The sequence below is a fragment of the Myotis nattereri genome, assembly GCF_964212035.1.
Source record: "Myotis nattereri genome assembly, chromosome: 10".
NCBI classification, from domain to species: domain Eukaryota; kingdom Metazoa; phylum Chordata; class Mammalia; order Chiroptera; family Vespertilionidae; genus Myotis; species Myotis nattereri.
This window is the reverse complement of record NC_138085.1, coordinates 27,039,359-27,066,916: the sequence shown is the minus strand read 5'-3', so window position 1 is coordinate 27,066,916 and position 27,558 is coordinate 27,039,359. Positions and strand designations below refer to the sequence as shown.

The window sequence follows — 27,558 nt, the reverse complement described above, 5'->3', positions numbered from 1 at the left end:
TTGTTGAAGGATATGTGGAAGCTAGTGTTTAGCAAATTTATGAATCACTTTAGGATTATTCCTCAGTTACAACGTGCTTATAAGGTTTATAAAAATAAATCCAACTGGGTTTAGAAATTTAAAAAATTAAATAAAGGAAACTGTACTAATAAAAAAAAAGGAAAGAAATAATGCCTCAGTTTCAATGCTATAAACACAGCTCATTGCAATGCACGTACAGTTCTTGGGCAGCTTATAACATTGAGTATGCTTTACCTTTGGTAAATATCTCGCCTTTTACTGGCTTGTAGAGCTCCTTTCAATCGACACTCAGAAAGCAAACTATCAACCTATAATAAATGGAGATGTTAAAATGTCATATTTATTCTTAAACATCATGTAACCCTAGGGAAAAAAATTTAATCTTTTCCTCAATATTTTATGATTGACACATACAATAAAGTGGAAAGAATTTTATAGTGAACAACCCACTAGCTAGATTCTACCATTAACATTTTACTATACTTATTTGATCCATTTATTCATTAGTCTGCCTTATTTTTTTATGTATTTCAAAATAAACTGCACCCTAGCCAGTTTGGCTCAATGGATAGAGCATCAGCCTGTGAACTGAAGGGTCCCAGGTTTGATTCTGGTCAAGGGCACGTATATCGGTTGCAGGCTCCTCCCTGGCCGGGGTCCTGGTCAGGGGGGTGCAGGAGGCAACCAATCGATGTGTTTCTTTCACAATGATATTTCTCTCTGACTTTTCCTCTCTCTTCCACTCTCCAAAAATCAATGGAAAGATATCCTCGGGTGAGGATTAAAAAATCTATATAATAAAAGCCTAATATGCAAATCGACTGAATGGCGGAATGACTGGTCACTATGACGCGCACTGACCACCATGGGGCAGATGCTCAACACAGGAGCTGCCCCCAACCCGCAGGCCCCAGGCCAGCCAAGGCGGGTGCTAGCAGGGGGCCCCTGATCGCCCCCCGGTCACCTGAAGAGGGAGGCCACAGGCAGTGGCAGTGGAAGGTGGGACTGGCACCAGGCCAGCCAAGGTGGGTGCCAGTGGGAGCCCCCGGATTGACCCACCCGCTGCCCCACAGATCGGCCCTGATTGCCGGCCAGGCCTTGGTACCCTACCTGTGCACAAATTTTGTGCACCAGGCCTCTAGTTAGTAAATAAAAATAAACTGCAGCCCTGGCCGGTTTAGCTCAATGGATGGAGCCTCAGCCTCTGAACTGAGGGGTCCCAGGTTCGATTCTGGTCAAGGGCATGTACCTTGGTTGCGGGCACATCCCTAGTAGGGGGCGTGCAGGAGGCAGCCAATCAATGATTCTCTTTCATCACTGATGTTTCTCTCTCCTCCCTTCCTCTCTGAAATCAATTAAAAATATATATATATATTTTAAAAAGAGTGACACTGTGATGAACGTTTTTATACATTAATATCTGGCCCAACTTTTTGATTATTATGTGTGATAAATTCCTGGAAATGTAATCATCTAGCCCAGGAGCCTGAATATTTGCTACATCCTGTCAAACTGTCTCCAGAAAGGCTGCCCCCTGTACTTCGGAGCAGTGCTATCCGGTGTCTGTTTCATCACACCCTCCCCAGTACCGAATACTGATTTTTTAAATGCTCCAGGTATCTTTCCTTTGCAATTCATTACCTTTGAAGTGAACGTTTCTCATGTATATTAGTTACTTTACTTCTTCTTTAGTTCAAGGTCTTTGGTGGAGATACTCTTTGATTAATCCCATTTCATTTGCGTTCACGGGAAGCAAAGGCAGCTTCCATGGAGGAAGGCTGCGGGAAAGGGGCCTGGAGGGTGGAGAGAGTGGTGCTGGGCCAGGTGTGGTTGGCAATGGCTCCTGTTAAAAGATTAGATTCAAAGGTGAGGGGGTTCAGGGAGGTGTCAGGCTCGGAGACTGAAATGTTAGGGTGAGGGCAGGCACAGAATCAAAGGTCACCGCTTGGGAGGTTGGGCCCCTGGGGTCTGGCGGGGAGGCTGAGGGTCAGACCCGGGTTTGGTGGGGGGAGCGGCCTCGCTGGGAAGGCCCCTGGGTCCGGGCGGCTCCCGGGATTCAGGGCCCCGCACTGTCCAGGCCCCGCGACAGCAGGTCGGACCTGCAGCTTCAGCTCCGGCCGCGCTGCAGGGGCTGCGGGGAGGCGCGTGGCCGCCCAGCCGGCACCTCCTCGCCTCTGAGCGGGCGAGCGGCCCCTCTAGGTGACGTCACCGGGTGACGCCATCGGCGGGCGCTGGTCGCACAGCCTGATGCTGCCCGGGCTGGGGGAGACTTTCTGGAGGCGGTCCTGTCCCCTGACCCCGCCACCGCTGGTCGGAGCCCTCAGCCCCGCCACGTGGTCGTCCGTAACCGGCACCCAGCGGCGGGGGTGGCGGTCGGGGGCTCCCACGGCGCCGGAAACCGCACGTCCACGGGTCCCACGGTCTCCGTGTTGCCACGTGACTGCAGGGCTCGGGTGTTGTGCCAGTTTCGCTAAACCAACCTGATACCATGTGAGCACCTTAAACCCTTAACCGCAAGGACAGCTTTCCTCTGCCCCCCCCCCCCCCCCCCCCCGACCCCCAGGTCTGTTGCCTCCGCTCCTTGCAAAGGGCAGTTTCTAGTTCTTGGCCACGTGGGGTGTGGCTGACTTCTCATTCTAGGTTTGCACGTGGCCATCCTGAATTCTGTGAGGATGGGGACTCGGTTCTACAGCAAGCCTGCGAGCGAGTAATCGTCCCCATTTCACATCTCCTCTCAGACTGCAGTGACATTTCCCCAAGTGGGACTGGATCCTATAAACCAATCCCCGCGCTCCACTACGCTGAGCAAGAATGCGGATCGGAGCTCAGCTTTCACACGAGGAGCCGCTAGGCCCTTCAGAACCACACACTGTGATGCCACCGGCCCAGTGGCCGTTCTGTTCGTGTACATTTTTTCTTCAGGTGTAATTTAAAGTGACAAGCGCCCACCTCATTTTCACACTGAACACTCCCCCACGGCACTCCCCCACATTAGGATTCAGAACATGACAAGCACCCCAGCAGTCTCTCCTCTAGGCCAGTGGTTCTCAACCTTGGCTGCACATTAGAGTCACCTGGGAATCTTTTTAAAATCCTGATTTCTGGGCCTCATCATTAGTAACAAAGAAACAGAATTTCCGGAGGATGAGGCCCAGAAATCAGGATTTTAAAAAGATTCCCAGGTGATTCTAATGTTCAGCCAAGGTTGAGAACCACTGCTCTAGGCCCCACCCAGTCCACCCCCTCACACCAAAAGTAAACACGACCCCAATTGCTAACAAAACCTGGCTTTGCCTTTTGAACTGTGCAATGGGATGCTGCATGGTGTCCTGGCAGCATGTCGGGCTTTTCCTTCAGCATGTTTGTGAGATGCACCTGTATCGCTGTGTGTAGTTGTAGTTTGTGATGGACTCAGACTCAATCCTTGTGCTGTTGCTGGACAGTGAGTAGTTTCCAGGTTAGGGCTACTACAACCTAGTGCTACTATTTACATATGTATATAGTGGGAACACATGTGCACAATGCTGGCCACACGGCATGTTATATGTTCGGGCTTAGTAGATACTGTCTGTTTCCCCACGCTTGTCCTGATTTATTCTCTACCAGCAGGGTATGGGTTTTTGTTCATGTCCTGGTCAACAGTGGGTACCATCTGCTTTTTGCAGCTCATGTCATTTTTTAAATTAATTTCTCCAGTATGGCTCATAATACTTAAGTTCGCTTGAATAGCAGGACATAAGTATTTCCATTAAAATGTTTGTAATCAATGAGAAAGTGGTAAATGCTATATTTTAAAATGGATTACTAAATCACTACTTCTAAGTGATCTTGTAAGAGGTAAGCAAAAAGAAAAAATAATTACACTGACAATCCACTTATGAAATCCTTATTTTAAATGTCTATAAATAAATTAGGAAAAATTTTTCTGTATCTGATTTATAGGGAGATATATATATATATATATATATATATATATATATATATATATATTTCAGAGAGAGAGGGATAGAGAATCATTGATTAGCTGCCTCCTGCACGCCCCACACTGGGGACCTGGCAGCCTGGGTATGTGCCCTGACTGGGAATCGAACCGTGATCTCCAGGTTCATAGGTCGATGCTCAACCACTGAGCCATGCTGGCTGGGCAAGGGATGTGCTTATTTTAAATGGAAATGAATAGCCTAAACCGGTTTGGCTCAGTGGATAGAGCATCGGCTTGCGGACTGAAAGGTCTCGGGTTCGATTCTGGTCAAGGGCATGTATCTGGGTTGCGGGCACATCCCCAGTGGGAGATGTGCAGGAGGCAGCTGATCGATGTTTCTCTCTCATCGATGTTTCTGACTCTCTATCTCTCTCCCTTCCTCTCTGTAAAAAATCAATAAAATATATTTAAAAAAAAATAAATGGAAATGAATAAAATTTAACTCTATGTTGAAGGAAAAAATACCCCCCCTACATATATGTGTAAGTATGAGCAGTGAGAAGGATGAAAAAAGTATATTACACTTGTTCACCTCGGGTAGAAATATGACTTCAATTTTACATATTTTTGTTCCATATTCAGAATTACAAGCATTTATTCCTGTGAGTCCTGGAACAGCATAGCATCATCATTGAAATTACTAGGGGGGAGGGGTGGGGCGGTTGCTGAAACATATATTCCCATGAGTGAACAGTTTGTTATTTCCAAGGTATGTGACTGGCATCATAACCTATCTCCCAACCTTTCCATTGCCAATTTTGCTACCATGGAAAAAGTCACATGTCCACGTGAGACAATGTTTTTAGGGAAAAACCAACACACATTTATGTAGGGCAAGGGGTAGATGGCTAGAGGAGAAATGGTGACAGAACCAATGTCAAAGGGAATTGCCCACCACAGAGCTGGGGACACGGGGCCAGTGTGAAGAGGCAGGAAGCAGAAAACGAGAGAACGATTAGGAGTGGCATGGGGTGGCTGAAACCACATAAGCACCTGAATAGGACTTGGGGGGTGAGCAGTACATGTCCTGAGGTGAGACAGGAGAGGGAGATGTGTCAGGGGGCTCCATGTAAGTAATGGGAAACGCCAGGGAGCACCATGTGCCTTAAGAAACCTGTCGTGTCTCAAAGAGCCTCAGCTCTGGAGCCTCTTGGTAACTTGGAATGAGCAATGGCAGCTAGGGTACTTCAGCAACCTGCAGCCCAGATGGGACAGAGCTCTCAGCGCCTGCATGCCAGTCCCTGAGTGCTGCATTCACAGAAAGAACATAAGGTTGGAACTAACAAAGCATAACGGCTCCAGTGAGATGGATAAAATAAAGCTTTCTGTGGAAACAACTTTTCTGAATTTCCTGGTGTTAACCTGGAGCTGCTATTAAATTGGCTAAGACAAAAAATTAATCTTTAGAGGGACAAGCAAGGGCAGTGTTCTAGAAAACACCTCTTGCAAATCCACAATAACCAGGGACTTGGTCCTCACTCTTGATTTTTACATATAGTTTGGATTTATCACTAAGCTCTCTCTATTCAAGAGGGCTTCTCCTTCACATGCACATTCCATGCTCCTGAGAGTGCAAATGTCTCATATCCAGCACTCTTACTCCAGTTATTTCCGCACAGCCTCCTGCTTTCCTCAGCAGGTTCAGTAAAAAACCAACCAACCAACCAAACAAACAAAAAACTGACCAAAAGGACTCATAACCGTGCCCAGGCCAACTCTGCTTTGCAGTTGTACCCAGGAACTAGCATAGATTCCTTAAGAAACAAGGTATCTGCTTAAAAATGCTAATAGATCAGTTTTGAGCATGCAGATCTCTTGATGCAGTGAACTGCAGGGCAGGCAAGATACCCCTTATCCTTTTAATTTAATGAAAGTTTCAAAGATGTTTAACATTTTATTTTAAAAATAAAACTGATTCATCAAGTGTAAGGACAGGTGATTTCTATCCATCTTCGACAAGCTGTTGGGAACAGAAAGAGAAAAAAAGAGAGAGAAATAATCATTAACTTCAACGTATCCTATTGTAGAGCTAAACCATGAACTACAAGACCTGGTGTTACAGGTAAGAAAACGGACACCCCGAGCGCCTGCACAGCCCCGATGAAAAGCCAGGACTAGATGCAAGGCTCCTGACTTCCAGGCCCTTCCCCTTTCCATTCTGCCAGGCTGCGGATCACCCAGGGGCTCAGACTGGAGAGTGCAAACACGGATGCAAGGACTACGGTGCTAACAAGGGCATTGCTGAAAAGACTGATGAGAGGGGCAAGGGTGGCAGGGACACCTCGGTCCACTCTTTCTTTTTTCCTTTCGCTTTCCCCAGTATTTACACTTTAAGTTGAATGCAGCGACATTGCACGTGGTAAGTCACTCACAGCAAACACAGGCAATGAACTGAGCTAAGACACCAGAGCAAGTTACTGGGTAAAACAAAGCTCCCTCGTCTTTCTGGTGTCCGTGGGAGCAAGCCACGTCCTGTGCGCTGCCCCAGACCCCCGCCCCACTCCCAAGGCTCCCGTAGACTCCGAGCCGCTGCAAGCACTGCTCACCGGCACTGGGCTCTGCGGAGGAGGCTGGCTCAGGCTGGAGGCCCCGCGCGGGCAAGGCGAGGGGGCGCGCGGCGAGGGGGCGCGCGGGGGCGGCGGGGCCCGCGGGCTCAGGCCAGGTCCAGTTTCTTCTGCATCACCGCCAGCTTGTCCTGCAGCCTCCGCTTCCTCCAGTCCAGGTAGCGCCTCCGCAGCCGGTTCGCCTGCCAGCCCACGAGCACCCCGGAGGCGAAGGCCAACAGCACGGACAGCTGCAGCTTCCTCTCCGACACGTCCGCCATCCGGCCGCCGGCGCGCGGAAGGGCCTACGGCGCGGGACGGGGCCCACGGCGCGCGGCCCTGGGGGCGGAGGAGGCGAGCCCGGCGCCGCCTGCTGCGCGGTGGCGGACCTGCAGCGCCTGCGCCCGGAGCGTGGGACAGATCTGTGACTTGCTGGGATGTCCTGTGGTCACTAAAACTCCTTACCAGCCTGCAGACTCTCCTGGGGCTGGAGGAAGTAAGCGGGCCGGCTGGGGAAGCTCAAATAGCCAAGCACTGATGTCGGCGCAGGGAACCGCGGCAGCCCCAGCCCACAGCTGGAGCCTCTGTCCTACCACCCGCTGCCCTCACCGTGAGCAAGCAGATTCTTCCCCAGCCCGGCCTCCAGGTGAGAGTCCAGCCTGGATTCTTCCCAGTAGCCGTGTGAGACCCTAATGGAGGACTCTCGTGCCTGGACTCTTGACCCCTGAGCGTTCTGGTAATCCGTTACACAGCAATAGAAAACTGATCCAGGATCGGGGAGGATGAAAAGGGTAAAGGGGTCAAATATATGGTGATGGGAAATAAAGCTTTTGAACTCTAGTTACAATATAACTAGACTGTTATATTGTAAATCAGAAGGTGCCTTAATCAATAAGACAAATTTATTTGGAGTCTTTTTCATTTTGCTAGCGCTAGCGGACCCACAGGAAATATTGCTTCTCAAATTCTGGGGCCCAATATGGTGGAAGTCTTCCTTATTTATACTTTTTTCAGCTCTTTGTCTTCCAAATTTGGAATGAGACTTCCGGACCTTCTGAGAAAGAAGGCCTGTGTGCTGGGACAGGGCCGTGAGACCATATCTCAAGGCCTGGCCTGGCGCCAGCACTGACAGCTCTGTCTGGGGCATATTTTATGGCGTCTCTGGAGTGGGGAGTAGTCTTATTTTTCCCTGTTATTTAAGCAAGCAAACGTTTACAGAAGCCAGAATACCAGGGTTAAAATTTTAAACAGCAGTTTTTATCCAAGATGGATGCTTCAAGACTACCAGTGGTGACCACACAGTGCAATGGACAGATGATGTACTGCAGAACTGCATACTTGAAGCTTATATAATGTTATGTGGACAAAAAATGGGGCCACATACTAAACCTGACATGCTCAGCGGAGGCCTGCGTGGTGGGTCTTACAGATTCAGAGACCAAAAGTAACCACATATGACGGTCTGAACTTAAAATCCCTAACTGAAAGTGAGTCATGGGGGTTAGTCTCATCCTAGACCTATTGGCTTTTGCATCTAAGATAACATCTTTGGACTATCAGAGAAACTCCCTTTTTTCAGACCCCTCAGGGGACAACCTTCTACCTGGGCACAGGCCACAGAACCCTGCGTTATTATCTGCTCCCTGCATACTATCTGTGCTGTAAATGTTAACTATCCTGCACCCTCCAATGTAAAAAAATAAAAAGGTATGGCCCTAGCCGGTTTGGCTCAGTGGATAGAGCATCGGCCTGCAGACAGAAGGGTCCCAGGTTTGATTCCGGTCAAGGGCACATGCCTGGGTTGCGGTCTTGATCCCTGGTGGGGTCATGCAGGAGGCAGCAGATCAATGATTCTCACTCATAATTGATGTTTCTATCTCTCTCTCCCTCTCCCTTCCTCTCTGAAATCAATAAAAATATTTTTAAAAAAGAAAAAGAAAAGTATGTGTCTTTCTGTCTTGCTCTTTATCCAATCTGAGATTTCCCGCTTTGCTTTCTCCTGCCTCCCTAATCTACCACCAATGAATTTCATGTAATACCCCTCTTACAATTCCTTCTTTGATTTGTATAAAATAAACTGCAAAACTGCCATTCGTTGGAGCATTTTCTCAATCCGTTGAGATTTTGCTTCCCAGCAATTGTCATCAGTTTGGCTCTGCATACATAAAGGAGCCACATGCTAACCTGACTAACCCAAGAAAGTCCTGCGTGGTGGCCTTGCAAACTCTAGAGACCTAAAGTAACCACAAGGTGTGAGATGCCACATCCCGCATGGCTTAGGGTTTGGGAGCTGGAGAAGGGCCGTGAGCAAATGACAAGACGAGACAAGAAATAATAATTTGGAAATTGGGGGACAGGCAGAGTCCAATGCTAGGAGAAGGACCTCACTGGTGCCCAGGCCCTGCCAACCTTTTATTCAATTTTGGATACACATATTGCCCTTAGGCAGGCAATTCTGGTAACAGACAGATTATCTTAAAGGTCAGTAAATGTTAGTAAAGATTTACTTTGGGACTATTTGGTCAGGAAATTGCTTGAGCCACCATTGTCTCGATTAAACAATCGGTGCATAGCTTTGGCCCTTGCCAGAGCTCAATGTTCACCAGCATTCTGGGCTCCTTGTTTACACTTTTCTGATAGTGAAGACAATGGATAGCTTCCAACAACAAGGGATGGTCTGAAATTAAAACTTTTTAACTAAAAGTAGTTTATGGCAGGTAGTCATGTCCTACGCTAGATTCTTCCCTGACAAAAGTCAATCTATACCTTAACTAAGCCTGTCTGTTGTCTCCTGCATCTATGATAACATATCATTGGACTCTCTGGATAACTTGTAACTTCCCTTTTTCCAGACTCCTCAGGGCACAACCAATGCACCAGGGCTCCAGGATGAAGACTACAGATTCCCTCGCTGTTACTGTTATCTTGTTCATTGTTGGCTATTAACTATCCTGTACCCACCTATGTGAGAGAAGTATATGTCTATCATTTTACTTTTTATCCAATCCCAGAGATTCCCCTCCTCTTTTGCTTTCTCCCCTTCCCTAATCTATCACCAATGGATTTCATGTAACCCTCCTTTGAATCTAATGTATAAAAATAGATGAAAAACTGCCATTCTCTGGAGCACTATCTCAATCTGTTGAGATTCTGCTTCCTGGCAATTGTTGACAGGTTGGCTCAAATAAACTCACAAAATTCTTTATAGGTTTGAATGTTTTCTTATGTTAACAGCTCAAATAAAATTCATAAAAATTCTCTACAGGTTTGAAAGTTCTTACATTGACATTATTAACCAATGTCACCCCAAAAAACTTAAATAAATAAATAGAAAGAAAGAAAAAGAACTCAGCCATGAAAGTGAGACTATAGGTGGAGCCTGAACTCTTCACTGGGGGCCTGACAAGCCTCTCTATGGACATCTCTTTGCATACTTGAGACAAAACCTGACTTGGTAGGGAGATGCTAAAGACAGATTGGGTCCAAAGGGGAATGGGGGTGGAAGGTGGTAGAAGACTGTAAAAGGGGGGCAAATGGTGATGGAAGGAGACTTGACTTGGGGTGGTGAACACACAGTACAATATACAGATGATGCATTATAGAAGTTACACCTGTAACCCATATAATTTTATTAACCAATGTTACCCCAATAAAAGGGTATATGCAATATATTAAAAAGATCATACACCATGATCAAGTGGGATTTGCTCTGGGAATGAAAAGTTTTTATAATATCTGCAAGCCAATAAATGTGATACAACATATAACCAACATAAAGAATAAAAATTACAAGATCATATCAGTAGATGCAGGCAAAGCACTGGAGAAAATCCAGCGCCCATTTATGATAAAAACTCTCAACAAAGTGGGAATAGAGGGGTCATACCGCAACATAATAAAGGCCATCTGTGACAAACACACAGCCAACATCATACTCAATGGGCAAAAGCCTAAAGCATTTCCCTTAAGATCGAGAACAGGATAGGGATGTCCCCGTTCACCACTCATATTCAACACAGTACTGGAAGCCATAGTCACAGCAATTAGAAAATAAGAATAAATAAAAAGCATCGGATTGGAAAGGAAGAAGTAAAACTGTCATTATTTACAGATGACACAATATAGAGAACCCAAAAGATTCCACCAAAACACTATTAGACCTGATAAATGAATTCAGTTCAGTAGCAGGATATAAAATAAATATCCATCAAGCAGTTGCATTTTCATACAGCAATAGTGAACTACGAAAACGATTTCATTTACAATTACATAAAAAATAAAATACCTAAAAAGAATTTAAACAAGGATGTAAAAGACCAGTACTCAGAAAATTATAAGACACTGAAGAAGGAAATTGAAGTCCTGGCTGCTGTGGGTCAGTGGTTAGAGCGCTATACTGCACACCTAGGGTCATGGGTTTGATTCCTCGGTAAGGGCACATACCTGAGTTGCAGCTTCAATCCTAGACTAGGTCAGGGTGCATCCTGGAGGCAACCGATTGATGTGCCTCTCTCATGTCTCTCTCTCTCTCTCTCTCTCTCTCTCTCTCTTTCTCTTTCCTTCTCCCCCCACTCATTCTTCCTCCTGCCCTCCCAGTTTCTCTGAAAAAGCAATGGAAAAAATATTCTCGGGTGAGCATTAACAAAGAGAAACCAAAAAAAAAAAAAAAAAAAGGAAAATGAAGAAGATACAAATAAGTGGAAAAACAAATAGGTGGAAATTTATGGATAGGAAGAATTAACATAATTAAAATGTCTACACTACCCAAAGCAATCTATGGATCAACACAATTCCTATCAAGATACCAATGGCATATTTCAAAGAACTACAACAAATAACCCAGTAATTTATATGGAACCACAAAAAAACAAAAACAAAACGCCAAATTGTTACAGCAATCTTGAGAAAGAAGAACAAAGTTGGAGGCATCACACTACCCAATATCAAACAATAGTAATAACAATAGCATGGTACAGGCATAAAAACAGACGTTTATATAAATGGAAAAGAATAAAAAGCCCAGAAATAAACCCACGCATTAATGGTCAATTAATATTTGACGAAGGTTGCAAGAACATACAATGGGGTAATGATAGTTAATTCAATAAATTGTGTTGGGAAAATTGGACAGATACATGCAAAAAAAATGAAACTAGACCACCTTCTTATACTATACATGAGAATAAACTCAGAATGCATTAAACAGTTAGATGTTAGATTCCAAAACATAAAAATTCTAGAAGAAAACATAGGCAGTAAAATCTCGGGCATTTCTTGTAGCAATATTTTTTCTGATATATCTCCTCAGGCAAGGGAAATAAAAGAAAAAATAAAGAAACGGGACTACATCAAACTAAAAATTTTTGCACAACAAAGGAAACCATCAACAAAATTCAAAGATAACCCACTGAATAGGAGAACATATTTGCCCATACATCTGATAAGGGCTTAATAGCCTTAATTTTTAAAGAACTTATAAAGCTCAACTCCAAAAACACAAGCAATCCAATTAAAAAATGGGCAAAGAACCTGAATAGACACTTCTCTAAAGAGGACATTCAGATGGCCAATAGACAGCACAAATCATCAGAGAAATGCAAATTAAAAACACAATTGAGATATCACCTCATGCTTGTCAGAATGGCTATCATCAATAAATCAATAAACAACAAGTATTGGAGAAGATGTGGAGAAAAGGGAACCCTGGTATACTGCTGGTGGGAATGCATTTGGTGCAGCCACTGTGGAAAACAGTATGGAGTCACATAAAAAAATTAAAAATGGAATTTCCTTATGACACAGCGATTCCACTTCTGGGAATATATTTCACGAAACCAGACACACTGATTTGAAAGAATATATGCACCCCTATGTTCACTGCAGTGTTATTTACAATAGCCAAGATTTGGAAGCAGCCTAAGTGCCCATCAATAGATGAGTGAGTAAAAATGGTTTGGTACATTGACACAATGGAATTCTAGTCGACTGTAAAAAGGAAGGAAATTATACCATTTGTGACAGCTTGGATGGACCTGGAGTGTACTACGGTAAGTGAAATAAGCCAGTCAGAGAAAGACTAATACCATATGATTTCACTTATATGTGGAATCTAATGAATAAAATAAATTAACAACAAAATAGAAACAGACACATAGAGAACAGACTGACAGCTGTCAGAGGGAAGCGGGTTGTAGGGCTGGGTGAAAGGTGAAAGGATTAAACAAAGAACAAAAAACAACTCATAACAGTATGGAGTTTCCTCAAAAAAATTAAAAATGGAACTCCCATTTAACCCAGTAATCCCACTTCTAGGAATATATCCCAAGAAATCAGAAACACCAATCAGAAAGGACCTATGCACCCCTATGTTCATAGCAGCACAATTTACAATAGCTAAGATTTGGAAGCAGCCTAAGTGCCCATCAGTAGATGAGTGGATTAAAAAACTGTGGTACATCTACACAATGGAATACTACGCTACTGTAAAAAAGAAGGAATTCTTACCATTCGCAACAGCATGGATGGACCTGGAGAGCATTATGCTAAGCGAAGTAAGCCAGTTGGAGAAAGATAACACATGATCTCACTCATTTGTGGAATATAATAAAAAAAAATAGAGCCAGAGCCAGAGAAGCACTGAACAGACTGTCAAACTTCAGAGGGAAGGCAGGGGGGAGAGCGTTAAAGATCAACCGAAGGACTTGTATGCATGCATATAAGCCTAACCAATGGACACAGACACTAGGGGTGTGAGGGCATGTGCTGGGGGTGGGGGTGGCCGGGGAGAGGTCAAGGGGGAAAACGGAGACATATGTAATACTATACATAATACTTTAAACAATAAAGAATTAAAAAAATCTAAGAGTGAAAAAACAAACAAACAAAATAAACAAAAAACAACAGCTCTTAGACACAGGCATCACTATAGTGATGACCAGAGGGAAAAGGTGTGGGAAAGGGACAAGAGGGCATAAGGGGATAAATGGTGATGGAAGGAGATTTGACTTGGGGTGGTGAACACACAATACAATATACAGATGATATGTTATGGAATTGTTCACCTGAAACCTCCACGATTTTATTGACCAATGTCACCCCAATAGATTCAATTGAAAAAAAAAAAAAGAAGAAGAAGAAGGACATTGTGACACATGCTACAACCTGGATGGACCTTGAAGACATGCCCAGTGCAAAAGCCACTCACAAGAAGATTACTATGCGATCTCACTCACATGAGGTCTCTAGGGCCATGGCAGGCAGAGGCGGAAGGTAGGATGGAGGGTAGGAGCGGGGAGGGTTGTGGGATGGGGAGTTGTCCTTTAGTGGGGACAGATTTTCAGTCGGAGAAGATGGGAAGGGTGATGGGAGATGATGGGGGTGATGGCTGCACAACAGTATGAATGTCCCTAACACCACTGCACTGTGCACTGACAAATAGTTAAAATGGTAAATTTCACAATGTATATTTACTGTATGAAACGATCCACAAAAGAAAAAGGAAAAGAAGGCCAGGTCTTAAAACAGAACGTGCTCAGGCTACGTGACTTCCCGCTCTCAGGAGGCTCTGGACACTCAGTGATGAGCAGAGCCTGGGTGTGAGTTCCGGTGAGCAGCGCTGGACAAGCCTCGGTTCCCTCCTGTCCCCCCCACAGGCCTATTGAGAGAGCAAGGGATGCTGCGTGGGGAGTCGCCATTGTGCGGTGTGGACAGATGCGGAGGGGTGCAGACCCAGGCCGGCCGATGCGGGTCACACATCTGAGGACAGCGGAGCCGCTCGCCTGATGCACCGCAACCCCGCCGCCAGCCCGCGGAGCCCCCTGAAGGAGCCACTGAGAGAGGCCAACGGGGCTTCAATGGGGGCCGGTGTCAATGTTTACATTAATAAAGATTTTAATCCCAAATAACTGATTCCATGTGATAACTGTGCTACCACAGAAAACTGGAGCATTTACTTTCTAAAGTGCTGCCTCACAGGGCGGTGTTGTGATGTGTCCACTACAGGACACGTGTTAGGAGCGGGTGGCATCCTTGTCCAAGGCTGTCCAGGTCTCGCGGTGACTTTAACCTCATCTGAAGAGGAGACCAAAGGTCTACATTTACGGCCTTGAGGTTACAATGAAAGAACTCCCTTCCCAGGGCATGCACATTCATATACACCCATTCACAACCACTCATACACATTGACATTCACAGTCACACACACACATAGTTACACACACATGCACACACGTACTCACCTTCATACACGCTTATGCACACATTCACATATTCAGTCACACATTCATACATTCGCACACACAGCGACACAATCATTCAAACACATTGACACACACAGTCGCACACACAGGCATATACACACCTTCAGACTCGCTTACACACATATTCACAGGCACACACACACACACACACACACGGGAAGGAATGAGAGAGAGAAGTGGGGAAGTCTCTGCTCCTCCAGGAGCTCAGAATAGCTGAGGATCTGCAGCGGGAGAGGCCAGGACTTCCTGTCAGAGTCCACTGTACGTGAGGCATGTGGAGAGCCAGGCACCTGTTACAGCTCAGGAAAGCCGTCCACTCCTCTGAGGTTGCTGCCTCTGCCCCCTCTGCCAGATGCCTACTCCACACACTGGTCACTCTGTGAGTGACACCGCTGCAGGCCTATGGGCATAGGACCGGCCAGACAAAATGACCTCAAATTAAAAGATAAATAATCTCCACCTTCACAGATGTGTCTTGGAAGTCAGCCCACCGCTGACTACACACAGGTCTCACTCAGGAACATTTTAACCTTATTAGAAATGTCACCTTTTAGAGACTGGAAACCTACAATTATTCTTGACAGTAATGTAATTTTTTAAAAATACAGAATTCTTAAAGTTGATTTTTAAATGAACACTAAAGTATTGTAGACTTTCTAATTTTAAAAAAATTTATTTTAGGAAATAAAATAAGAAAGTTATTCTAGTATATAAAACTGGGCAAACTATGAAATTGGATCCAAACATAAGATCCAATATCTAATTTAAGAAATAGTGTAACCTTAAAAATATAGCAAGATAGAATGTAAGAACTGCGGTTTTGACTTTGAAGAGAAATTTAACTCAAATTACTCCATTAGAAATTTTAATTTTGTAACATCTTAGATGGATGTTAGTTGAACCCAATGTGCTAATCATTTTACAATGTACATAAATCAAACCATCATCTGTCTGCCTTAAAATTAGACAGCGGAGTATGTCAATTACTTCTCAACAAAACTGGAAAAAATAAAGAGTGCCTTAAGAAATGGAAAAGAAGTGTGTTAGACGTAGAAAAATGCATACACCATAACTAAAAGGAAACAAATCAGGATACACACATAATAAATGTATCACCTGAAAACTTAAGGCATTTGTACATCTCCATTCACAAACGACAAAAGGAAATACTTAGAGGTGCTGACAGTGGTTAACCTTGGATGGTGGAGAGAAGTGGTTTCTTTTACTGTATACTATTCTACTAAGGACCCTGTATTATGTTGATAATGAGAAAAAAAATCTTCTGAAAATACCATTTAAGTAACTGTTTTGATAGGTGTAAAATGCACTTTGTATCCATGTCCAGTGACCATCCACTTACCTTTGAGAAACTTAAAAAGTTCTTTGAGTTGTGAAATGTCCTGGGTCGGTGCTTTAAAACGCATTATTGCGCCCAAACAGCTTCCTGGTGAGAGCCCTGGGCTTTGGAGAGGCTGGGTCTGCTTGGAAAAGTAATGGGGCAGGGGCAGGGGCTGGGGGCGGGACAGGGGCTGGGGGCAGGGCTGGGGATGGGGCAGGGGGTGGGGAGGGTAAGAAACCCTGAAGAGAGGCCCCTGGACAGGATGCCTCAGGTCCACAGCTCAGGCTGTATTGGAAGAATTCCTCACTGGAAGGCTGATGTCTACAGTAAAGGTTCAGATTTGATAATCTTTACACATGAGCCACAGCAAATTTTCTTTAAAAACTGTTTTTGCCATTGTTATCCCAAAATCATGCTGTCTAGACCCATAAGAGGAGCATATTTGCACATAAAAAACATTTTTAAAGGATTAAGGTGTCCTAAGTCACAGCTCTATGGTTCTTCCTCAACTGGATCTACAGAGGCTGACAGGAAAGGTAGGAAGTGCCCTGGGCCTGGATTCTCATTTTATCTCTGCTATTAATTAGGAATTTCACTTAACCTTTCTGGCTCTCCTAGCTGCATCTATAGATGAGGGTAAAATTAATTAAGGTTTCTACAAACTCTTAAAACAATAATTCCAGGCTCAGATTTCTACAATCTTCCCAAATGTCTCCTTTCCCTAATTCTCAGCAGTAATAAACTTTTCCTTGGATTAACCTTTGTGGTTTCAACACTTCACAAAAAATGTAAACAAACTTTTATACTACTCCTCATCTCAAAAATACACAAATGTCTATGAAACTTTTCCTATAACATTTTGGTAGACTCTATTAAACATTTTTTTAGTAACTGTCCTAGTCTGGCCCCTGCTAGGGACTGGCAGGTTCAAACCCCCCCCCTCCCCTCCCCCTCCTGGGTGGCATGGAGGGAGGCCGCCCAGGCGGGTGAGCAGGTGGGCACTCACCGTGAGGACAGTGAGGAAGGTGGGCTTGTCCCAGAACTGCAGCCCCAGGACATCAGCTCCATCTCCTCCTCCCAGAAAAGGGAGCGGAACCAGCTCACAGGCCAGAGATGAGCGCCAGCATGGTTGGTGATGGCGGGGACAGGGCAGACGCTCTGGTGGCAGTGGCGGCTTCCACAGGAGCGAGCCTTGACCCCCAAGGGTTCCGCTGCCCGCGACACTGGCTGATGGGGGCGGGCTCAGCTGCGGGAACCAGGAAGCCGGGTGGGTCACAGGCCTCGCCCGACCCCCCAGGCTCGTCCCCTCCGCAGCAGGGGTGCACCTGGCGTCATTGGGGAGGCCTGCTGGAGGTGCATTTGCCGCTGCAGCGCCACCTGGTGGGGACTTTGCGCAGTACCGTTTGTGTGTGTGTCGGGGGGGGGGGGGGGGCGCGGCCGGGGGGGGGGGCGGAGGAGGGGGGGCCGGGCGTTCCTCTCCCCTGTGCTCCTTTCTACCAGGCCCTCCTTCTTCCCTCATTAGTGTTGGTTATTTCATTCTTTCCACCATTTGTTTATTAACAGTCCACCCCCTGCAGGAAAACGTCAAAACAGGACACTTCTGCATTTGGGCCGACTCAGTGACAAGAGCCAGAATTTTTCATTACACCACTGGTTTGCCCATCATCATGGAACATCAGAGCTTTTGACTTTTGACTTTATTTTATTAAATATTTTACATTAAGAGGTATATTATTTCCATGTAAAATATGTTATTAATTTATCCTGTTATAGTTTGTAGATATTTAGTCATACCAACACATGCCTTCTGTAGATTACTTGCATGAATAAATAATGAATCCAAGTTCTAATTCTGACCATATCTCCTTATCAGTAACAATGGGCAAGGGCTGATTTTATCACCATGAGTCCATTGACCATATGTGTTAACATATTAAGGTTTTTCTACTCATAAATCTTACAGCCAGAGATGCGGATAATAGGAGAAGCATGTTCACTAATTATACATAAAACGGACATATTAGGCTTTCTGAAGTATTAAAATTCTGAACCTAGATGGCATTTTTTCACATTATAGGGATGACTCTGTCACTGTCCTCATATTCACTTGAAGGATGAGTCTGTCCGGATGCAGGGACCTCACTCAGATGAGATCCTTTGTTCCAGCTCCAATTTTCAGTCCTGACTAAGCAGGCAGCAGAGACCAGAAGCACCCACAGTGGGAGAGTGAAGCTGGCAGGAGTGAATATTGCTGAGCTTCTTGCTCTTAGACAGCTTGTGACAATATTGGAGAGCCACCAGGTGTCGCAAGACAGGAGAAGGGAAGGAATGTGGGGAAATACTGGGGAAGAATTAGCGGGTGTCATAAGAGGGGAATGAGAACATTAATAGAAGAGAAGGAGGAAAATCCTGGGGAATCAGTATCTGATAGATGTACATGGAAGGAGGAAAAGGGGAGATAAAATCTAGGGGAACTGACAGATGTTATAAAGGAGGGCATGTCATTTTATTATCTATATACCAGGTGTCAGCAAATTATGGTGGGTGGGTGAAATCTGGCCCTTTATCTGGCCCATGAGATAAGAATAAGTTTATTCATTTTTTAAAATTGGAAAATAATCAAAAGAATATTTTGCAATACATATAATATGAAATTAAAATTTCAGCGTCCATAATTAAAGTTTGAGTAGCACACAGACATGGACCTTCATTTATATGTTGTCTTTGGCTACTTTCATGCTACAATGGCAGAGTTGAGTAGTTATGGCTGTGATGATATTATTTATAGAACCAAATCTATTTACAATAAAACCCTTTATATAAGAAGTTTACCCTTGCCGGTTTGGCTCAGTGGATAGAGCATCAGCCTGCGGACCAAAGGGTCCTGTGTTCCATTCTAGTTAAGGGCACTTACCTTGGTTGCAGGCTCCTCCCCGGCCCCGGCCCTGGTCAGGGCATGTGCAGGAGGAAACCAATGATGTGTTTCTCTCACATCGATATTTCTCTCTGTCTTTCCCTCTCTCTTCCACTCTCTCTAAAAATCAATGAAAAAGTATCCTAGGGTGAGGGTTAAAAACAGTTTACTGACCTTTGTCCTCCCCAGAGAAGTCGAAGATCATGCTCATCATTATTAGCATGCTATCTGGATTTCAGAGATCTTAAATGTGATATATTACACATCTTAAAATGAACAAAATATGGTACATTTTCATGAATAAAGGAATACAAACATAATTCTGAAATACTTATATGAATCAATATTACACTGCAGTTAAAATCAATAAAGAACAAGATAAAATGAACCGAAAATTACCTAAAATATGATACATGTATATAAATATAGAAAGATGAAATAATACTACATATGGTTGATTGATATATGCATATATAATAAAGGATTAAAAACTAAATTGGGAGAATGATTAGAAAATTCATAATGGAAAAGTAATGAGAAATGAAACCGAGGAATGATATAGACTATTATTGTATTGTATTATTTCTTTATTACTGCTGTTTACTTATTCTTTTTTAAAAAAAATCCTTACCCAAAGGTATGTTTATTGATGAGAGAGAGAGAGAGAGAGAGAGAGAGAGAGAGAGAGAGAGAGAAACATCTATGTGAGAAACATCTATTGGCTGCCTCCTTTATGGGCCCCAACTGGGGATCCAACAAGCAAACTTCTTGTCAGGGCATTTCTTTATTTCTTAAAAAGTGAAAATATGAAGAAAGATGGTAAGATATGATCACTGTTTATTCTACATGGTTAGTATATGTTTGTTAAATGTTTTCTGTATCAGAAATATAACATCATAAAAAGGAAAGCAACACAGCTATGGAAGTATTTATTTTTATTTGTTGCCTAAAGAAATGTAAATGGTGGAAATGCAGTTCAGATCTGCAGAGTTACCACTAAAAAAGTAAATATAATTGATGGTAATCTTTGGATTATGATTAGTTATCAGACAATCACTAAATTATGACTAGCTTATCTTAAAAGAAAACTGCATAACAGCCAATAGCTTTTATAGACTACACCAGGGATCCTCAAACTTTTTAAACAGGGGGCCAGTTCACTGTCCCTCAGACGGTTGGAGGGCTGGACTATAGTTTTTTTAAAAAAAACCTATGAACAAATTCCTATGCACACTGCACATATCTTATTTTGAAGTAAAAAAACAAAACAGGAACAAATACAATATTTGTATTTGCATGTGGCCTGCGGGCCGTAGTTTGAGGACCCCTGGACTACACAGTAGATATATTAGAAGAACTAATGTGGTATGCAACAGGGAACTGTCCCAAGACCAAAGATCTAAAGTAGCATCCTGGATATTTGTTTTTTGTTTTTTTTTTAATATATTTTATTGATTTTTTAAAGCGAGGAAGGGAGAGAGAGATAGAGAGTCAGAAACATCGATGAGAGAGAAACATTGATCAGCTGCCTCCTGCACATCTCCTACTGGGGATGTGCCCGCAACCCAGGTACATGCCCTTGACCGGAATCGAACCAGGGACCTTTCAGTCCACAAGCCGACGCTCTATCCACTGAGCCAAACCGGTTTCAGCCTGGATATTTGTGTAATATGTCCCAAAGGGTTGTACTTTAGTGATAAATCGCCAATAAATTATGTTTCAAGGCTATTTTTGACATGGGCTCTGCTGAGCTACCTTCCAGAAGCTCTTCACAGTTTGCCATTCTTGGGAAAAAAATGTACCTGACTCCTAAAAGTGATCATTTCCCCATTGTACTAATTCTAGGAATAACATACTGAGCCTTACCTGCAACTATTAATATTGTTAGACTTGGAAGATAACATGGCATCAGATGTACAAGTTGGGGCATCTTTTGGCAAAGAAAACTTCTTAAAGCTTAGCCTTGGTTACACCAAGAGTACACATTCCTCTTTTACCACCAAGAAGTGGACTGTGAATAATCGAAAAGCAGCTTTTTAAATATAGTATTTGAACAAACTTCTCAGCGTCTGGTTAGTCAGGATTGTTAGAAACAACAGTTAGGAATAAAACAAAAACAATGAAATTTTAGTGAGTTGTCATGTGAAACAGAAGTCTTACATTGTGGTTAGGGATACCATAACTTCAGGTTTATTATAAATATCACATTATTTCAAGTAGAAGTAAAACAAAAGTGAGTTTTACTAACTCCTCATGGGAGGATCTGAACTTAACTGTCTTCTATGTGGGAATGGGGACAATTTGGGAGGAGAGTAACCAAGTACAGCTTGAAAAGTCTGAGACTATGGAGAGCTACCTTTAATTCTGCCCCTTATGGATAAGTGAAGGACTCAGGCATTTTCCATACTCGAAAGTGTGTAAGCTCTGTTTTGAAGGTGGAGTCTGATGGCCAAAACATTTAACCCTGGCCCTAGCTTGTTGCTCAGTGGTTAGAGCATTCACCCACTGACTGAAGGGTCTCAAGTTCAATTCCAGTCAACAGCACGTACCTGGGTTTCAAGCTCTATCCCTGGCTTCAGTTGGGGTGCATGTGGGAGGCAACCAATCAATGTGTCTCTCTCACATCGATGTTTTTGTCTCTCCCCCTCCATTCCATTTTCTCTGAAAAATCAATGGAAAAATTATCCTTCCATGAGGATTAACCAAAAACTAAAAATAAAAACTTAACTCTGAAGACAGAGTTGGTTAAACACAGACTACTGATATTTGAGTAAGGATTATTTAATATTAGTTTCCTTGTTTTTGTCTACATAGCCAAAAATCAGGTAAGGCAACTATGAAACATGTCAGATATTTGATTTTTTATTTATAATGCTTTCATATCTTATTTGAATTCTTAAAATTTATTTTTAGTGTCTACAGGTATATATGATTGCACATAATTTTATTGCTCTATTATGCTATTTCCAATTTATGGTAATTATGAGGACATATGTGTTATTGATAGGGAACATGTAAATTAAACTGTAACTTTCTATGTGGAAATTTGAAGCATACAAGAAGGTTGAAAGAATAGTATGAATTACACTCTTATATCTTCCACTTAGATTAACCCAGTCCACGGTCCATCACCCCACTACAGGAGCGGGGGTCTGCTTTCTACAGGTCCAACTTGGGGGGAGGATACCACCTACAATGCATCCACCCAATGTGGTATCATGTTGAGCCCAAGCCTCCGGTTTTTCAGAATCGCTTCTAATGCAGAATGTTCTCAGCATTGAAAAAAACACAGCACATTTCCTGGAGAATCAGTGGTCCCTCCTGAGCTGGGGGAAGGGTGGATTAATTTTTAATCAAATCAAAGTGGAAATTACCCCCCAAATGCAAAAAACAGAGACTCAGACAATGCCAGTAGGGCTCAGGGATGCCTGTGGGCTGGGTGGAAGCAGGACTTTCCAAAGGTGAACTGATCTGAGGGCCCGGAGATCAGGGGGCGACTCCGAGATACAGAAGGTTCAGTTGCAGTGGGCCAGGTGCCTGAGGGATGGAGAAAAGCAGGCTGGGGAGACCTCTGGGTGGAGGAGACAGAAGAGCCCTGGCCAGCCCTGGGAGAAGGACATACTGTGCCCACAGCAGTGGGAACACCCCAGGCAATGGCAGGAATGAGGGAGGAGAGGTGGGCCGAGCAGGCAGAGGCCCCACTTCAGGGCAGCAAGGTGGCTTCTGCTTCTTTTTTTTCTTGTTAATTCTTACCTGAGGATGTTTTTCCATGATTTTTAGAGAGAGTGGAGGGGTGGAGAGAGAGAGATCAATGTGAGAGAGACACCTCAACTGGATGCCTTCCACATGAGCCCCAATGGGAGCGGAGGATGGAAACTGCAACCCGGTTACATGCCCTTGACCTGAAATCTAATTCGACACTTTTCAGGCGTGTGGGCTGACACTCCTACCATTGAGCCACACTGGGTGGACGTTTACTATTAAGAAAAATTCAGAGCCGTTTTCTCTTATTAGATTGATAAATCTCTATAACTTCCTTTAGTTGCTAAACTTCAAGACACTTCAAACCCACCAGAGGACCAGGTGGCTCAGTAGCCAGCAACCCCTCCTGCTGGGCAGATATTCAGCCTATGCAGACACTGCTCCTCCCCTCCCGGGGGAAGTCAATGGTCAGACCACTCACTACAGTGGACTAGGTTGTGACTGCCTGGGTCACAAGTTTTTGTGAAGCACACATTGATTCCCAGGTCACAACCCCCCAAAAGTAAGAGTGGCCACCAGCCTGGCCTTGGACTAGTGAGGGCCTCAGAGCCACATACATGACCCCAGCACCAACTCCCCCTGGCAACTGCTCTGGGCTTTTTCCTGCCCACTCCCACCTGCCCAGCTGCCACTGTTGCTCCCAGCCCTGACACCGGAGAGGAATCTGGGCTCCTCAGTCATCTGCATGGAAGGTGCAGAGACCACAAGGGGCTTGTCCAAGCCCAGAGCTTCTCCTGGCTGCTTTGGTGTTAGTTCCAGGAAGCACAATGATGCCATCATCCCCTATGGGTGTTTGTGCAGCTCGGCCTTGGTCCCCCACCTGCTACATCGACAGCAGAGGCACCTCCCCTCCTGTTCTCTTGGTCATTTCATGCTCTGCCCTCATGAGAACCCTGGGTACTGGTTACCATGTGGTCCCTGGGCTACGCTGGTGTTCACGTGTGTGGACTGACTGGGTGAATAAAACAAAGATATTGATTTTAGAGAAAGAAAAATGGGGAGAGTGAAAGATCAATTTGTTGTTAACATAATTTTATACATTACTTGGTTGATTTTTGCATGTGCCCCGAGCAGAGACGGAATCTGCAATCTTGGCATTATTGAGATGATGCTCTGACCACCTGAGCTATCAGGGCATGACCAGACATATCTGGGATTTTAAGTTAACCCACTAATGTAACTGGGGAGAGATAGAAACAAGAACCACCATGCTGGTAGGTAATGATGGAAGGCTAGAATAGGATTTATGGGGTTTCATAAGCATTTTCTTTATAAGAATAAAGAATGTCAACCTATGAACCACAAGGTCACGGTTCCTGGTCATGGCACATGCCCAGGTTGTGAGCTCTCTCAACATTGATGTTTCTATCCCTCTCTCCTTCTCCCTCTCTGAAATCAATAACAATATATTTTTTAAAAATCAAGAAAATAGACCTCCTGTAAAAAAAAAAAAAAATCCTACCCTGTTTAAGAGTGACAGATAAATTTATTTCACATGAGATGGTTTCACAGATTTATCCCTATGTCAAGGCTCACCAAATAGCACAGTTAGAAAAGTGTCCTTAGTTGCATGTCAGTTTTCATTTCCTGGGAGGAACGGCCTTGCCTCAGTGGCAGCAAATACTGGCAGCAGCAAAGACTTCTGCCCTCGGAACCAACAGGAATGCTGACTGGTCACTAAGACACATCCTGGGACTGATTACAGGACTATCCTTTCTCTGGCTTGGAGCTCTTGCCTGTTGAGAAAACCTTGAGGTGAACATCCTACAGAGGCCAGGGGAATCTACAAAACCACTGGATCATTTTCTCTGTCAATGACTTCAGCTACAGGAAACAGTTATGGAGGTCCTGAGAATGTCTTTACACAAAGATCACACAAACCACAGACCGTGGATCATTTGTGGATTTGCATTCAGAAGAGGCATTTTTCATCTAATTTATTACAGTCTCTCCCATCACTATGAAAATAGAGTTTGTACCAATATTAGTTTCACCTCAGAGTCTTACAACAAATGACACCAGCCTAAGAAATTTCCTACATGGCTCCTTTTTAGTACATGGAGAGGACTTCCCCTTAAGATTGCTGAGACTTCTGTAATACATACTGTGCACAGATAATATAATTCACATTGTTCACAGAAGCACAGCAAAGGCCTTCTCTTCTGGGTGACCACTGACCTCCCCAACAATCGAGGCAACAGACTGCAACTTAGAACCACAAAGTCATGAAGTCTTTCTTTCAAGGTCATGGGCAGCAATGCAGAATAAGCCAACATTGGACCAAGTGATTTTCTGTCATCATGTTGTGCCTTCCAAAGCACAGAAAGTTTGGGATCCCCATAATATCTACATGCTCTGTGTTTACAATTGTGCTTTCAAATCACCCCAGGGAGTGAACAGAATCATAAAATTTAAGTTACAAAAGAAAAAAAACACCTTTACTAAAGGATCATAAACCAGACCAGTATACAGCAAGCAGTTTGCAGGTTGGTGAATTAGAACCTAAAACAATTCATCACAGCATGATGTGAGAAGCACAATGTTCCTGAAAGAGCTAGCATTTGTTAGCTGAGGATTGGTGTTCTGGATGAACTCTGGGTCTGGTCAATTCCCTAGTCAGAGAATGGAATGAAGATCCTGCCAAGAGATAGTTTTCTTAATTTCATCATTAGAAGTGATAAGACATAATTCATTTTCCCTGAGCAAACAGGGGTTGTAACTGATGCACACTGCATAAGTGAGCCAGGTGGTAGAGGTGAAATTAATTCAGCCACAAGTACACACAGTGACATCAATTGGGTAGTAGGCCTGGGTAGGTTACAAGTATAATGAAGCTCCTTAAAGCCTCACTTGTACCTTGTAACTAAAAATTATGGGTAACCTATCAGAGGGTATTTTTCATTAAAAGAGGTTTATATTTTGGCAAATGGGTATCAAAGAGTCTCTTTCAGTACTGCTATTCTGAGTGACAAAAATAAAACACTCCTTGCACATTTAAGGCTTTTCTCCAGAATGAACTCTCAGGTGTCTAACTATGCTAGGTTTGCGGCTAAAAGATTTTCCACATTCACTACACTCATAGGGCTTTTCTCTAGTGTGAACTCGGCAGTGTTTAATGAGGTGAGACCTTTGATTGAAAGACTTCCTACAGTCACTACACTCATAGGGTTTTTCTCCAGTGTGAACTCTGAGGTGTTTCGTGAGGGTAGATCTTTGACGGAAGGACTTCCCACAGTCACTACACACATAGGGCTTTTCTCCAGTGTGAACTCTGAGGTGTTTCGTGAGGGTAGATCTTTGACGGAAGGACTTCCCACAGGCACTACACTCATAGGGCTTTTCTCCAGTGTGAACTCTGCAGTGTTTAATGAGGTGAGACCTTTCACGAAAGGCCTTTCCACAATAAGTACACTCATAGGGCTTTTCCCCAGTGTGAACTTTGTAGTGTTTAATGAGGTGAGACTTTTCACGGAAGGCCTTTCCACAGTAAGTACACTCATAAGACTTCTCTCCAGTGTGAACTCTTTTGTGTTGACTGAGCGTAGAACTTTGGCTGAAGATCTTCCCACAATCACTACACTCATATGGCTTTTCTCCAGTATGAACTCTTTGGTGTTGAATGAGATTAGACTTATTTCTGAAGAACTTCCAACAATCACTACACTCATAGGGCTTTTGTCCATTGTGAACTCCCTTATGCTGAATGAGGTTAAACATTTGTCTAAAACCTTGCCCACATTTGTTACACTCATAATTCACTTCTCCAGAGCAGACTCCCAGATGCTGAACAACCTTCTGGTAGATGTTGGCAGCTTTTTCACATTCAACACATTGGTGATGACTTTTTCCACCGAGAAATTCATGGGAAAACTCACTGCTACTGTGTGGCTCCTCAGTGCTAACAGTGGCCTGGTGTTGGAGAATATCTGAGATGGCTGGCAAGTCTTTGCCAACCTCCCTACTGGTTGAAGGCACCCATGTTAAATAGAAGCTGCACCTGGACACAAACGAGGCCCCGTCCGTATCTTCTCTCCAGGGCTTCTCTCCACTGGCATCTTTTTGCTGCTGGTGACAGTTTGCACTTAAAAAGAAGTCTTTTACAGATGTGTCACTGAAGAAGGCTTTCTGCTCACAGTATGCTGCTTGTAACTCTGTCAGGTGCAAAATATCTTTTAAAACTGAGAAGCACCACTTACACAGGTAGGTCTTCTGGGTTGCCGGAGCTGTCTTAGAAACCCCGACCTGTGACTCTCCTACAGATACACTCTGCTCAGGAGGCACCTCCTTCTCATCCATTTTATGCCAACACCCTGAAAACAGAGAAATGGTGAGGAACTGAATGTTGACTGTAGTGACAGGGGGAAGTAACATTTCAAAAGGGTGTTACACATAATATGCTGGTTCCATGCAATTGTCTAAAAATAAGAGACACGCTGGAAGGATTAATAAGAGGCTGCTGTGAAGCTTTGGGCCTCTGAATATCACAAAACAGGAAAGACCTCACCAGAAATGTGACACAAAGATGGCAAGCACTATCTGGGAAGCACTACGATGGAAGAGAAGCAGGATCTCCATCTCATTCTTCTACTAACAGTGCTCAGCATGGCTAGTCAGCTGGTTATATGGGCAGCTGTGTAGGAGGTTGGTTATGTCTCATTCCAAGTAAAATTACACAAATGTGTAACCAGTGTTTGAGGGGCACTAACGCATGTATGTGCACCTCATAACACATGTGCAGG

The 27,558-nt window shown here is 44.0% G+C and overlaps 2 protein-coding genes across 5 annotated transcripts in view; both read right to left on the bottom strand.

Moving 5' to 3' along the window:
* The window catches only part of LOC308525828 (ral-GDS-related protein-like), a 39,509-nt gene that overhangs the window by 7,557 nt on the left and 4,394 nt on the right, over positions 1 to 27,558 (bottom strand). For 2 of the 4 annotated variants that reach the window (XM_081100679.1, XM_081100680.1), the window contains exons 1-2: positions 1,663 to 2,772; positions 256 to 329 (exon numbers count right to left, since the gene is read on the bottom strand). Coding sequence is in view for 1 of the 4 variants with exons in the window: in XM_081100677.1 (XP_080956803.1) it covers positions 25,814 to 27,129 (1,316 nt within the window). In the remaining 3 variants the exon portion in view is untranslated. Of the gene's footprint in view, positions 1 to 255; positions 330 to 1,662; positions 2,773 to 25,746; positions 27,130 to 27,558 lie in introns of those variants that run through there. The other 2 variants (XM_081100678.1, XM_081100677.1) reach the window with 2 other exon arrangements.
* Positions 5,885 to 8,554, bottom strand: MTLN (mitoregulin). Its single transcript, XM_081100681.1, has 2 exons — positions 6,550 to 8,554; positions 5,885 to 5,963 (listed from the first exon to the last, which is right to left on the bottom strand). Exon 1 carries the CDS (start codon positions 6,825 to 6,827, stop codon positions 6,657 to 6,659), a length of 171 nt encoding a protein of 56 aa, XP_080956807.1. The 5' UTR covers positions 6,828 to 8,554; the 3' UTR covers positions 5,885 to 5,963; positions 6,550 to 6,656.